Raw genomic sequence first — 14253 nt, forward strand, 5'->3', positions numbered from 1 at the left:
CAGGGTGCTGAATTTCTATTTTTCACTCACTTTAGTACAAGACTTAGGACAACTGGCAGCTGATCTATTCATCACCAATGAATCACACAGAAGGACAGAAAGCAGTTCCTGCCCAGAGTAAATCCTGGTTCTACTTTTCCTTTTCCAGAATCAACCTTTGCCCCTGTTACTGTGGGAGAAGCTCAGGCTCATATGACTCCAGTACCTTTCCAGAAGCTTGCAACACCTCCCAAGTGGTTAATTCATGGAAGTTGAGAAGATACAGGATACACATCCCTCACAAAGTGAGGAGAAACTGCCACAAAAGACTGGGCAGATATCAACAGCTTCAGCAAGAGACAAAATATTCCCACTGAATGAAGAGTGATGGATGAGGCCGGTTTAATGCAGCCAAATTATCTGTGTAAAAATACACGCAGGACATGCTGCTGTGCCACCAACGGCACTGCACAGCAGCTTGTGTTTACATCTCATTCCCTGTCACAGGCTGTCCTGCGTGGGCTGGGCCCGGGAAGAGCTGCTGCCACAGAGCCTGGGAACACACAAAACCCAGGGCCTGAGCCCTGGTGCGTGGGCCCAACATCCAGCAGAGGCAAAAATTAAACACAAGCTGTTTACCTGATTACACCAGTTCAGCAGTGATTGAAGGGAGATGGGTGTTTTTTAAGTTTAAGGAAGAGCAAATTGTTGGAACTGAGAGACAGAAATCAATTCCGCTCTGTAATTGCTATGGAAAGATCCTCGTATGAGCCTCACTGGAGTTTGATTTTGTACATTTGCATCTCTTTGCATGATGCAGTTGTCACTGAGTCTGCAAATCACATCAAAATTAAGCTGTAATTTGAGCTTGGCTTAAATGAAAAGTGTGTTAAAACTTTGAAGTCCACATGCTATGGATATGAAATCCCGTTTCAGCTAAAGCAATAATTAAGACTGGATCGCAATTGCAGTTTAACATCTTCAAACAGATCTTAAGAAAGTGCCTCTAAACCCAGCAGCTGGAATGGCAAATGAAACACTTGGGTTGTGGTGTAAACCTGGAAGATTGTACCCAGTTCTGTGACCTCAGCTGGCACTTGGACACTGCAGTCACTGAGGTACAAACCCCACAGTGACAAATTCCAAGACAAGAGCCATGGGCAGGTGTTCCGCAGGGGCAGGCCCTGGATCTAAGCAGGACCCCATAAACAGCCTAAAAGAGCTGTGGTCTTGTATCTTTGCCCCTCTTTGGTGGACTCTGGTGGTTTCCTGCTCAATCCTATCCTAAAAATCTGAGGATGAAAAATCAGCTAATGATTCTGGCAGATCAGCCTCCCACATGAATTTTGTTTGAGTCCGAATTCATGAACTAGGGATCTTTCCTTTGAACTTCATTTCCTCTTCAGAAATAGTTCAAAGCAGTTGGAGAACATGAATGCCAAAATCAAGCCTGAAAACCACCACAGCCTCACTTTAAAACACTTCATTTTTCTCCTGAGAGTTGTGCTGTTGCTTTCCATGGCTTGTCAAACAACCCCGTTCAGATTTAGCACAGGATCTGCTGCTCCCATTCATCACGAGTCTCAGGACTGAGGCACTCCAGCTGCTCCAGGGCTATACCCTTAAAAGTGATCTTGCTGTGATGTTACAACAGCCTGTCGTTATGACCTTGGCTATTTTTGACAAAGACATAAAGATGAAATAGGTTCCTGCTCCCAGTGGCAGCTTGTACAAAACATCTTTTCCAAGGAAAACTCTGTTATCCATATGTATATGTTATGGATCAGGCTATGCCAGACAGCAGCACCGTAATCTCTCTCCCCCAGGTGACACAGCAAGAAAGATGGTTTGGTGTTATTATGCCAATATCTCTTCAGTTACACTTTGGGTGAGTACTGTGTTTTCTCTCAAAGCTAATAACAAATTAAACACTTTGAAAACCATTTTATTTTTTCACCGCAACCTCTGTGTTTGTTTACTTTGAAATTTGTCAACCTGACACACACAGTCTTGGAAGATTTTTGCTTTTAATTCGGTGTTCTTGCCCCGAACTTTCTTTTTCCTACCTGTTGCCCCTTTTTTGAGAATGCCCTATTAATCAGAAAAATTTCTGTGACCTTCCTCACAATAAATAATTCTCATGAGAGTCAAAATGCTCTTCATTAAAATTACCTAATTAACATCTTGAAAGAAAGACCACTTTATTCCTCACAGGCCTGATAATTTCAATGAGAACTTTGTATAGATTTCACTGAAGATTTTTTTAGCTATTTCTTCAAAACTAACTCAACAACTCCCTAAATACTTAAAGCAGAGGAAAAATCCTATTTGTGTGAGGGTAAGATTAAATTCTTTGCTGGATGGGGGCCTAAGGGCCTGTAAATACAGATGGCTGTGAGCAAGACCCAGAAGAGGCCAGGTAACCACCAACAGGCAATTATATCCCCATCAGAACTTCAAGCCAGTATATCATACTGTTTGAAGCTAATTGCTTTGAAATAATTGGAAAGGTGAGCAGGTAAGTTCACACAGAGCATTTGCAATCTTGCTTTGTATTTAAAAAAACCAACAGTCCAGATTGCATGGACAAAACAGGCACGATTCAATAAGACAAGTTAAAAGGGAAGGGAGAGGTATGCAGTGGTTTTTAAAGAGTATTTTCCTTTTAATTTTTACCATCATTAAAATGCTGAAAACATTTTATTCGAGAGCTTCTTTAGTTAATACCTCATTACTCCCCTTTTTAGTGTTATGGTAATCAAGCCTTAATATATTGCAGCTTTATAGCAAGAAATCAAGGCTAGGCCTGTGGGCATGGACAGATGTACAACAGCATGCAGTAAAACACAGGTACAGAGACATGCAGAGCTGAATATGGCACTGGGGTTTTTTATATAATTGTTTAGCAATTCATCTGAAGTTATTTTAACCTTGACAACAGATGAACTCTAACATGTACCATGGTAAGTCACTGGAAAGCTGCACTGGAAAGCAAGTTTTGTAACTGTTGTCTTACAGGCTGGGCTCTAGGAAAGCATGAAACCGAGTCTGAGCAAGATGATTAAATTGTTTGCATGACTACAGGCTGGAGCTTTAACTGTTCAAAACATTTAATTGAGAATATTTTAGCCAAGGGAGAATAGTAACGCTGAGGAACTGCATTTTATACCAGAACTTTGCCTCTCCATGGGAAACTGGGGCTCAGTGTCAGAATTCAGACCCTCTCCAGGCATAGGCACACTAAAAAAGAAGAATATTTGGATCTGACTTGTGATTCTGAAGTGACACTTGGACCTTGTGCTGGAGCTTTGCTTGTGGTTGAATTTCACCCATCAAATCAAGTGAAAGTTAGAAATAACTTTTAGAAAGTTATAATGGCTGTGTTGGCAGGGTGTATCTCAGAAGGAGTGAGCACCCTTAGATCTTCCCCGAGTAAATGACAACACACGAGCCCCAGTGTCAGGGAGGCTCCACTTTGCAGCGGTGCTTTCAGGAGAGATCATTCAGGAACCATTCCAGCCCCCAGGGGCTTTGCTCAATTTCAAGGGAGTGTTTTGGCTGGTGATCCCTCTCACAGTGAAAGCCTTCAAACAGCCAACATGAAAAGCAAGATGCCTGTGACTGCACCAAATCCCTGATCCTGAGGAATGTGTTGGGAAGCTCCCGAGCCCCACGGCTTTGGGGTGGCACCATTCACCACCAGCCTCGGTTTGTCCCTGCAGGAACACCACAAACAGCCTCTGTCACTGCAAACACGTGGCCTTCGTTGGTTACCCAATGGTCATGAAGGAACAGGCGACACATTATTCCAGTCGAAGTGAAAATTAATTTCCACATTATAACTGGATAACAGTAAAATATGATTTAACACGTGGATCATGTATCAGAAAAAGCTGGTTAATGTCAGTTCAGCAAAGCTTCCAGATTCCCCCTTTCTTGGAAATACTGAATCTGTTCCTTTAAACCTCTGAATTTAGACAAAGTCTCCTAACAATGGAGAGTCCAGTCACCCAGATTTCTAGTTTCAAGCCCAAAGGTGAGCAGTCCTCAGGTGCAGTAAAACTGACTTTCCCTCCTAGGAGCATTCCACTGGGCAGAGCCTGTGGGATCAGACCTTGGGACAGGAACACGTGTTACCCAGCAGATAACAAGTGGAATGAAAGACAATGGGCACTACAGGCCAGCAAACGCACTAATTATATTAATAAAATGAAAGCTTAAATTTTGAAGCTAATCTTGGGCTATCATTTATAAAAGTTAACAGGGCATATTTAATTTAGGAATTGGCTAACACTTCTCCTTCCACTGCTGAAACCTCATAAATGAAATATACTGGATCCCTGCCCAGTGCGGAAATAAAAGTTATGAATAATGTTTCTATCTCAATCATTGTCAGTGGTTTAATATTCCTAATTACTTTAAAAAGCTAAATATTCAATATAGGAAAAACCTTCTTTTTCTTTTATCTCCACTTGCAAGATTAGAGCAATTTAATAAGAGTCACTGGGTAGTTTTAGTCCACAAGACCATTCTGTACTTTGACATCTTATCCTTTCCTGGACATTTTTACACAGAATTAAGTGCTTTTTACTCTGTGAGTGCACATGTATATAAAAGTATAATCTGTATCTGCACGTCCTTATTGTCATAGTACTTTTTATTATTTTTAACTTCTGTTAGTGCACATGCACAGTACAAATATTCACTGGAAGGTTAAAATAAATCTAGTCCTAAGAAGAATCAAAACATTAAATGAGTTCCCAATAATCTATACAATAGCTCACAATTGATGGTATTCTTTTTATTTTTGAAAATATTTTTAAAAATAGATATTCAATATGTCACGATGCCCAGTATTTCCCTTGTCCACATTCCAGGTAATCCCAAAATGTTGCTTCAAACCCCATAGCATTGCCTTTGTTTTCATCCTTGGAATCATATCATCCCAGAATGGTTTGGGTTGGAGGGACCTCACTGATCATCTCAACACAACCCCTGCCGTGGGCAGGGGGATGTCACCCCCACACCAGGTTACTCAGGGCTCTGTCCAGCCTGGCCTTGAACACCCCCAGGGCTGGAGCACCCACATCCCCTCTGGATTAAAGTCCTTGCTCCCTGCTCCCTTCCTATTCCCTGTTGTGCTGGAATGGAGGGGATATTCAGCAGAGCTGCAGACAAAACCCCAGGAAGCCATCCAGGAATCTGGCCCTGCCTTCAGCCTCTGGTCGTGTTCACCCTCAGGCACATTCACCTCCCACTCCCTTCATCCTCAGGCACATTTACCTCCCATTCCCTTCATCCTCAGGCACATTCACCTCCCATTCCCTTCATCCTCAGGCACATTCACCTCCCATTCCCTTCATCCTCCGGCACATTTACCTCCCGTTCCCTTCTAGCTCCCCCCTCTATGGATCCCTTCTCTGTTACCTTCTTGACTGGTAATGATGCTTCTTTCTTAAGATCCCAATCAATTTGGGAGAAAGGGAGGAAACCAACACAAAACAAAACATCCATTCAGTTTCATTTCCCAGCACCTCTCCCCATGCAGCTTTATTTACTTGCCTGATGCACAAATTGACTCCATTTAACAAGCTTATTCCTGTTCTGTCAATAATGTCTCAGGCCTGTGTTAGATCACACTCGGGTGTTTGTGCTGCCTGTTCCATTCCAGCATGAGCCAACCCCTCAAACTCACCGTTCCCAATTAAGAGAGTTTAACAAACACAGCCTTGCCAGCTGAAAGAATTGAAAGCCTCAAGTGTGGATTAATTCCCTAGTAAAAGGTGCAGAACTCCCAACTCCCATTTCCCTAACTTCGGCAGTATGGATTTAAGGAATGGATTCTAAGTCAGAGGAGAGAATCTGGGCTGCCTGAAAAGTCAGTGGTGAAACTCCCACCGGCTTGAACAGGACAAGAATTCTATGTGGAGAGAGTGCTTTGCAAACAGCTCTAACACTCCACAGAGTATTTCATGAAGAAAGTTCTGTATTAAAGATTTGAGAGAGAAAAAACTCCTTGTAGAGCTCTATTATCTGTATCCTAATAACAGGACCAAAAGCATTAACAGCATCCTCCACTGCATTTCACATTTCTTTGCAAAACACAAGCAAAAAAGTCCAATGTCATTATCCTAGGAAAGGGTCTATGAATATTCTCACATATTCACAGAACCACAGAATGGCTGGGGTTGGAAGGGACCTTAAAGGTCATTTTGTTCCAACCCCGTACGAATTCTTACAACCAACCAGCAGACAATCCTCATTTTTGCATTCAAAGCATCCAAGTTCTAAGGCCACTGCTTTATAAGGCCTGGTTTTAAATAGCAACACATATTTTTATCATATTTTGGTATCTTTACTCACCACTTGAGCAATCAGTCCCTCCCCAGCCTGGTTCACAGTGACACGTGTCAGGAGAGACACATCTTCCATGCACACACTCCTCTGTGCACAGTGCTGTCGAGAGGAAACAACACACAGCCTTGTAAATATATTAAGTGGTTGCTAAACATACCCTAAACAATGCCTTAGAGAGCAATATTTTGTTTAAAAATATTAAAGTAAACACACAAAAAAATAATTACTCGCAAGATTTAATTATTGCTAAGTGACCAAAATAAAATATAGGTCTCTTGACAGCAATAAATTTATATGTCACTTCAGCCCTGTAATGAAAAACTCACACACCAGAAATTCCTTTGGTTAGCAATTTTGTTTCATAATAAAGTTTTTACCAAACTGACATTTATTATTATTATATTACAGAACAGCAGCTTCTTACACCGCACTCAAATTGCAACTGCTCATAAGACAAAGTGGAGCTCAGCCTGAAAGTGTATTAAGATCCAAAACAGATTTGTAAACAACATCTAGGAAAATAAATAATTTTACTCCATGATGCAGTGGCTGTAAGTGCATTTGTGTCTTTTGAAGGTCAGCCAGTTTTCCACAAGTGCAGTTCTCTGTCTCACTGGTGGAATATTGGCAGTTCAGTATCCCCAAGTTCAAACCAAGGCAAACAGGTTGGGCAAGGAACAGCTGGTAGTTCTCAGGATTCTCTTTTCCTGCGCTGTTTCAGTGTCTGACAGTTTCCAGTGTGTGCCCATCACATACTAAAGAACCTGGAGAGCACTGAGCAACTGCTTTAAAGACTGAACTTTGTTGCTTACTACCTTGTTTCCATTTTACCACGTAGGACACTGCCAAAAACTCCGTTTTCAAATTGGATGGTTAAGTTGGAACACATCATTTCCATCTAGACCAATACGAGTTATTAATAAATGTGGAGTGGCAATGAGGTCACTGTATTAAACCGTATGTACAAATGTACAAAGTACATGGTTTAGATCATATATAACCTATGGTTGTGTATCCTGTGTTTTTATATCAGATGGGAAAGGTGGGTATTGAGTTTACTTAACCAAGAACTGCCTGAAGCTGGACTACAAAAGACTTATCCAAGACAAAGATAATTCCTTCCTGTTTACACCAAGGCTAGCAAAGCTAACTGGGGAAGTAGCTTTGGGTTGCTGTAGTGAAAATGGAGCTGAACCATCCAATTCCTTTGAAATCAGCCAGCAAAGCTTCTGGAAGTTTCCCTGATCTGCAGGTGAAATGAAAGCTGGAACCCTTTCAGTTCCCAGATACCTCCTGTGCCAAAAGTTCTCCACCACGGCCTTGTAGCTTTGAATGACTCCTGCTACACCTGACATTCTGGTTGGACTCCCAGACTGGATCACACCTTGGACCCACACACAGGCTGCCATCAGAGCTCACGGAAACATTTTGCTGCCTATTCTGTGGTTGGGTAATTGAAGACCAAACGCATTGAGCTGTTCACAAAATATTTAAATCCAACATCAAAATGCAGGTGAACTTAGAATAATCCCGTGGGGAAAACTTTCCTGCTCTTTATCCAGCAGATCCCATGTGACCAGTGATTAGAACACTCCCACGTTAAAACGACTGCAAGATCTTTCTAAATTAATCATTTCCTTTCTACGTTTGCTGCATGTCAAAAATGCAATTTATTCTTTATTCCATATCTTGTGTTTAGACAGTATTGCAGTGGGCATGAAATATTCATAGCTAATCTCTAGTCACTAATTGTCCTAATCTTTTGTGCATTTATTTTACTCGAGTTAGGCTTTCTGGAGACAGTGAAGCATCCTACTCTGAAGCTGGAGGATGAAATTCAGGACAGGATATTAGATAAACAGGATTTTCCAATAAAAATATATGCACCTTCATGCAACCATTTGAAAATGGCTGGTTATCCAGAACACGGAGAAGTTCACATACAGAAGAGTCACAAACTCACAGGTTTTTATTCAAACGACCGTGTGCTGATAGATACAGGATATGCTGGGGTAGGGATACCCTGGGAATTGTGCCCTGCACAGCTTTAGCTGAGAGTACATTTCTCATTGATGCGACATCCTAGTTTTGTAAGAGATGTGGAAGTCAAAACTGAGATTTTGCTGTTGCCTGTATAGACATTTGCAATAATAAATCACTCTAACATATAAAATGTGTAGCATTTTTTACACTTTTAAGTGGGCCACGTTCTCACCTCAAGGCAAACGTGAGCAAGAAGGTTGATGGGGGACTGGTTCTTTACTCTTCCAAGTAACAAAACTCCTGCACATTACTGTTCTATATTTAGTTGATTTCCACACAAATTTATCACACCTTAACTATGTTAACAGAAATATGAAATAATAGCAACTAATTAAGCAATAAAGTTTCCTTAATCACTTGTCTAGCTGCAGTCCTATGGGAAGAGCGCAATGTGAGACTTAGCAGCAAGACTCAAGAGAGAACTCATTCTAAAGCACTCAGTCACATGAAAAATAATCAAAAATGTATTATAAAAACTGTATCCTTGTTTTCAGGTGTTCATAAATCCCACATCGCTGAAGCTGACAATGTTTAATGAGCAATTAAAGATTCAAGTAATGTGAAGATGCTTCTTGGAACTGTGGGTTCTCTCATCTCTGGTTGATTAATTGCTAAACAAGTAGCTGTGAGCTCAGGGCTCACTAGTGACTAATCCCAAATGTGAGGGTGACAGAAACCCCCCCTCTTTAAACACAGAAGCTTTGACAGAAGTAATTTTATTTAAAGCGGCAAACAAGCAGACTCCTGCACCGACTGAATCAAACCAGGCTTATAAAGGTCATATTAGGGTACAGCTCTAAAGTTTTACCACAGCAAATAAAATTTTGAATTTCTCCTATAAAAGGGAAGTCTTGCCTTGCTCAAGTCTTTAGAGTTTAAATTAATTTTTCATTCTATTAACATTCAACATAATAGGATACAATGGTCCCCAAGGCATTCTTCATAATACACTTTGTACAGTGGTTTGCAAATGATCTTACTAGTTAATGGAACTATAAAAATTACTTGCACATAAAGGTCAAGAAAAATAAAGATAAGTATATACTTTCTGACACTGTCCTGTTCAACACTCAGCTAAAGGCCCCTGGAGTAAAGAAAACTTGTCCTAATGGAAGGAATATAATTCCTCCCAGTATAATACTCCAAGCACTTCAACCTTTGGAATTCCAGACTTTTTATGTCTGCATTTTCCCTCGACCACTTCACTTGAGCAATCCAGCACCTCATTGATCAGGGTATTATTAGCATTCTTGGCATGAGTTTGACATCAGTTTGTAGTTTGATTCAGCCTGGTAATAAAATGACCTACATCAAAGCCCTGCCAAAATGCCATCTTTGTCGCAATGTGTTTAGCATGAGTTATTTGCCCACATTCAAGGTTACACAGCAACTGCTCCTTATCATGCAATAAAGGCAACAAAAGGGTTCTGTAACAATCCATTTGATGCTTATCACTTACTTTATAATTACAGACTGGCCTTTTTTTAACATATAAGGTCAATCCTCAGGGAAATAGACCTAAAGATTAAACTCTTTTCACACCTGAAATGGCTGCACTAGAGAAATGAATTCCTCTAACGCTAGTGCTTATTCTTTAATTGTTGCCCAGAATTCAGATATGATAAATGGTTTGTCTGTGTCTCCTCTGTACAAAGGTGTGAAGTGGCCAGAATATTGCAATGAGGAGAAGAGCTCAGTGGAACAGACTGCAGAATAATTCCACTACAGAGTTCCTTCAGCTAAGGGGAACCACAGGGAGTTCAGCCCAGACAAAAGCAGGGATGGAGAGTTGCTCTGTCGTCCCTGATGCTGCATTCCTCTGTATGGACACAAATTATGATTTTGCATGGTTTAACTTTGTTGTTGCACCCACTGTGACACCCTGCTCATCACATCATCCAGCCACCGACTGCTGGCACCACTGAGCTCCACGATCAGCCTCTTTCCCAGAGGCTGAGGTGCAGTAAGGGAAGAGTTTCATCCTAGGGAAACAAGTACGGGAAAAATTTCATTGTCCAAAAATATAACCTGTGCATTTATTTCACAAAAGACAGAGTCACAAACAACCGAATTTGCGCTTGCACTGGAGTGTGGTAACATTTGTGGTGGTCCTTACAACCTGTGGGAGTTCACAGCTACTGACCCAGCAGCTTCCATCTGTCATTGCCCCACTTGACCACGCCAGACAAGCAAAATATCTCCAAAACAAAGAGCAGGATGATTACAAAGTGTGAAGGACCCAGAGCAGCACAGAAATCAGGCTCCGTGAGCTGCGCTCGCTCACGGCAGCGCGTGCTGCTGGAGAGCCCTGCCAGAGCATTCCGTACACGCTGGTGTTTCCTGGGCTCTGTGGGATTCCTGCCCAGGATCACAGAGCAGCCAGGAGGTGACAGAAAGCATAAATAACTGTAGATGCATTATGATAATGGAAAACATTGCTAAATGGAAATATGGATGCTGCTACGAGACACAATGAGAAATTCAGGCACTCGCCTGGAACTGCACAGAATGAACTGGTTTACTTGGACTGCACACGTGGCACAAGGTCATTGCTGCAAAATATCTCCTTTTCTCTGTCCTACCTCCGCCAGGTTTTCTTCCCTATACACTGATCTTGCCCAAACTCTGACCAATTTCATTTATTTTCTGTGGAACAACAGTAAACCTGCATTTTTTCTTTTATGTTGTTGGTATTTTAGCCATTTAACCACTTTGCCCCATGCTTGATAGTTGTTGGACAAAACGAAGCAGAAATTTAATGGAAAAAGTGGGTTTTTTTCCCCCTTCAATACTTAAAATGTGTCCCTGAAATAGTTTGGGCCATTTTAGCCCATTCCTCCATTCCCTCATGCCGCTTTTAGGGTAAAGAATTATTTAGTCAGGTGAAATTGCTGTTATCCCGTGGCCAGTGGTTTCAGACAATGCAGAGAGTTCAAAGTAGATGAAAAAAAGATGAAAAAAGATTCTTGCTCCTTATCCATTAGGAATCTATTCACTCAGGGCCCCTCTGGTGCCTCCATCTTAATGTACTGGCCTGGATCCAGCTTGTGCTGAGTCTACAATATCAGCTTCATTAGATCAGCCTGTAGTCAGCTTTTGGCTGGATTCTCTTTGCCTGTGCTCAGGAAAGGGAGGTTTCATAGCACAAGAAAGATGACTACAGCTAATGCATCCCAGGTAGGTTTTCCTCATCCTTACATTATTGCTTATTTGTGGAATGGATGATTTCCTCCCCTAAATCACTGACTTTCCATCAGGAATCAAGCTGATTTGATGGTTTCCTGGAAAATTGCTTCAATGAAGTGGGATAATAGCTCTTTGCATTGCTTAATGTCTATTTCTGTGGTCATCGCTCAGGATACATCCATTAATTTATCACCTTGAGAAGCACTTTCATGCAAGGTTTAGTGACTTCAGAAGATGAAGAGATCTCAAAGCCTGCTCAGGCTTTGAAGAATTTATTGTTTCAGTGCATGGCAACCCTTCTTTTTCATCTTTCCATGAAAGTACCAGTGAAAAACAGAAACCCAAGGAGATCAATGTGAGCAAAGGAAAGATGAGACTGATGCAGAGCAGATAACATCAATGGGTCACAAGATCAGCTCCTTTTCCTGTAGGTGCAATTCCAGCACTTCTTTTGCAGATTTGGAATTAGACACTCTGCATCAATGCAATCAGAACAGAATCAATGGTCTTTTTGTTGTCTGGGACACGGGGATCTCTGACCATTGCCTCAGGGAGGTATTGATCTGTTCCGGGTTGTGTTATCCTCAGCCCTGACACCCAGCCAAAGCTCAGGGATTAGGCCAGACATGACTTGTGAATGTCTGAAGTCAAAGAACTGCAGAGATCCATTCTGAGGATTTTGTCTTTTCCCAAGAGCAGAATCTGACATGTGTCATTGTCATCACTGACAATAGATCAGTAAATCCCTGTATCCATTTGCTGGGACATGAAGATTTGTTAATAAGCATAAACTCTGTGGTAGTTTTTTACCCTTTATGTCAGTGGGTAAATGGCAGCCTGAGTTCTGAGCACTGTTGAGGTGAGCACAGAGCCTTCCACATTCTTGAGTGTCCCAGGCCTGTGGTATGGACTAGTTTAGGGGCTCTCGAATAATTCCAGCCAGATCTCACTGTTTCAGACTCCAAGGGCTCTTCAGGAGGAATGCTCACAGTTTACTGTCACTTGAGGAGCTGGCACAGATGAGAACCTCCTTCAGTCCATGCTGCAATCTGCTGCTTTAGGCCTTACTCTAGGGAGTTATGCATAGGAAGGAAACTGTGCCAGGGGAAGGGAAGGGAAGGGAAGGGAAGGGAAGGGAAGGGAAGGGAAGGGAAGGGAAGGGAAGGGAAGGGAAGGGAATGGGAAGTGGACCTTTCCCTTTCCTTTCCTTTCCTTTCCTTTCCTTTCCTTTCCTTTCCTTTCCTTTCCTTTCCTTTCCTTTCCTTTCCTTTCCTTTCCTTTCCTTTGGAGAGGGAAGAGAGACTGTCACTTGTTTCTGTGTTGCCCTGACACTGGTGAGCAGTCTGGAACCCCGTCTGGCTGGTTGTGAGGAACAGCTGAGCTGGAGCAGCACATCCCTGAGACAGGAATGGCATCGCATCACTGACCGTAAAAAGAATTGGATCAGTAATAGAGAGGTTTAGAGCCTGCAAAAGGAGAGGTTCGGGGGAATCACACATTTACAGAGCTTTGTGGCCTTTGATGCCCCATTGGTTTCATTTGCTCTGGTGGAGAGAGGGAACGGGAGATAGCACTCACCATTTAGTGCTGTCTGAGAGAGAGCTGCAGAGCAGCCTCCTTGTAGCAGCAAATGTCAGAGAGCACGACTGGGGTTGGGAAGCTGAACTCTGTTGTACCTTTGGCTGCGTTAATAACAAGTGCAGGAGTTGAAGGCACAAAAAGGGATGGTGGAAAGGCACTGAGAGGCTCTGAGCACTAGAGTGCATCTGCCCTGCAAAGTGGACAGGTTACAGGGCTGGGTAAGAGCAGCACTGATCCCCTAGTTTGGAGATAAAGCCACAGCTCAGCTCCAGCCAATGGAATGGGTGCAAAGGCAGGAGAGAGTTAAGTGTACAAAGGAGGCAAATCCTGCAAGAAAGACAATGCCTGATCCAAATAGCTCCTGACTAACTCATGCCTCAGACCAAGGTCAGAGACATCTACACAGGGACCCCTGCACAGCCCCAGGGCTCCAGAGGAATCAGGACACACCAGAGCCTGGGCTTGACCTTGGGGCAAAGAGAGAAGTTCCTCCTGGTGGAATCCTGACCCTCTAAGGTAAGTTACACTCCCAAATCCCTTACCAGCTTGTTGGGGGTTAGGAATTTTCCCTTTGTTTTTTCTCTCATGGAATTTTGTCCCATCTGTTGCTGAGACAATAAAGACCAATATTTAAGAGAGACTAACGAAATGGCCAAGGAGGGAGAAGGATGTAGCTGGCTACTCTCTTACCTGTGGGGTTTTCTCTTTGGAAGAACAGAGATACCTAGAGATTTTGAGCTGGTGGAAGGGGCTGGGCATAGCCCCTCACTCTCTCTTGCTGTGGCTTCAGTGCAAAGACAGGCTGCCATCACTGTGGGGGGAATCCACCAGCACTGCGAGGCTGCACCTCCTGCGGTCGGCTCCTACCGTGAGGGAAGCTCTGCTTGTGGGAGCAGCCACTGCACTGGAACCTTACTAACACCCTACCTCACTTAAAAAAAACCCCTCACCATCTCAGGTGCCTCAGGGGAAAGAAACCCCGGGACCCTGAGCCCTTTCTGCCTCCAGAGGAGCCTCTCCCGGCCATGTTTAGGAGCTGGGCTGCTGCTGAAAACATTTCTCTGCCACCGCCCTGGGTTTTTTGCTACACTGCCTGCCAGACACCCC

At 42.8% G+C, this 14253-nt stretch overlaps 1 protein-coding gene across 9 annotated transcripts in view; it reads right to left on the reverse strand.

The window, feature by feature from the left end:
* Positions 1–14253, reverse strand: part of MEGF11 (multiple EGF like domains 11) — a 261527-nt gene that overhangs the window by 165235 nt on the left and 82039 nt on the right. For all 9 annotated transcript variants that reach the window (XR_009208315.1, XR_009208314.1, XM_040077847.2 and 6 more), the window contains one exon: positions 6343–6435. Coding sequence is in view for 7 of the 9 variants with exons in the window: in XM_040077847.2 (XP_039933781.1) it covers positions 6343–6435 (93 nt within the window). In the remaining 2 variants the exon portion in view is untranslated. The remainder of the gene's footprint in view (positions 1–6342; positions 6436–14253) is intronic.

This window comes from Hirundo rustica, chromosome 13, assembly GCF_015227805.2.
Source record: "Hirundo rustica isolate bHirRus1 chromosome 13, bHirRus1.pri.v3, whole genome shotgun sequence".
Taxonomy (NCBI): domain Eukaryota; kingdom Metazoa; phylum Chordata; class Aves; order Passeriformes; family Hirundinidae; genus Hirundo; species Hirundo rustica.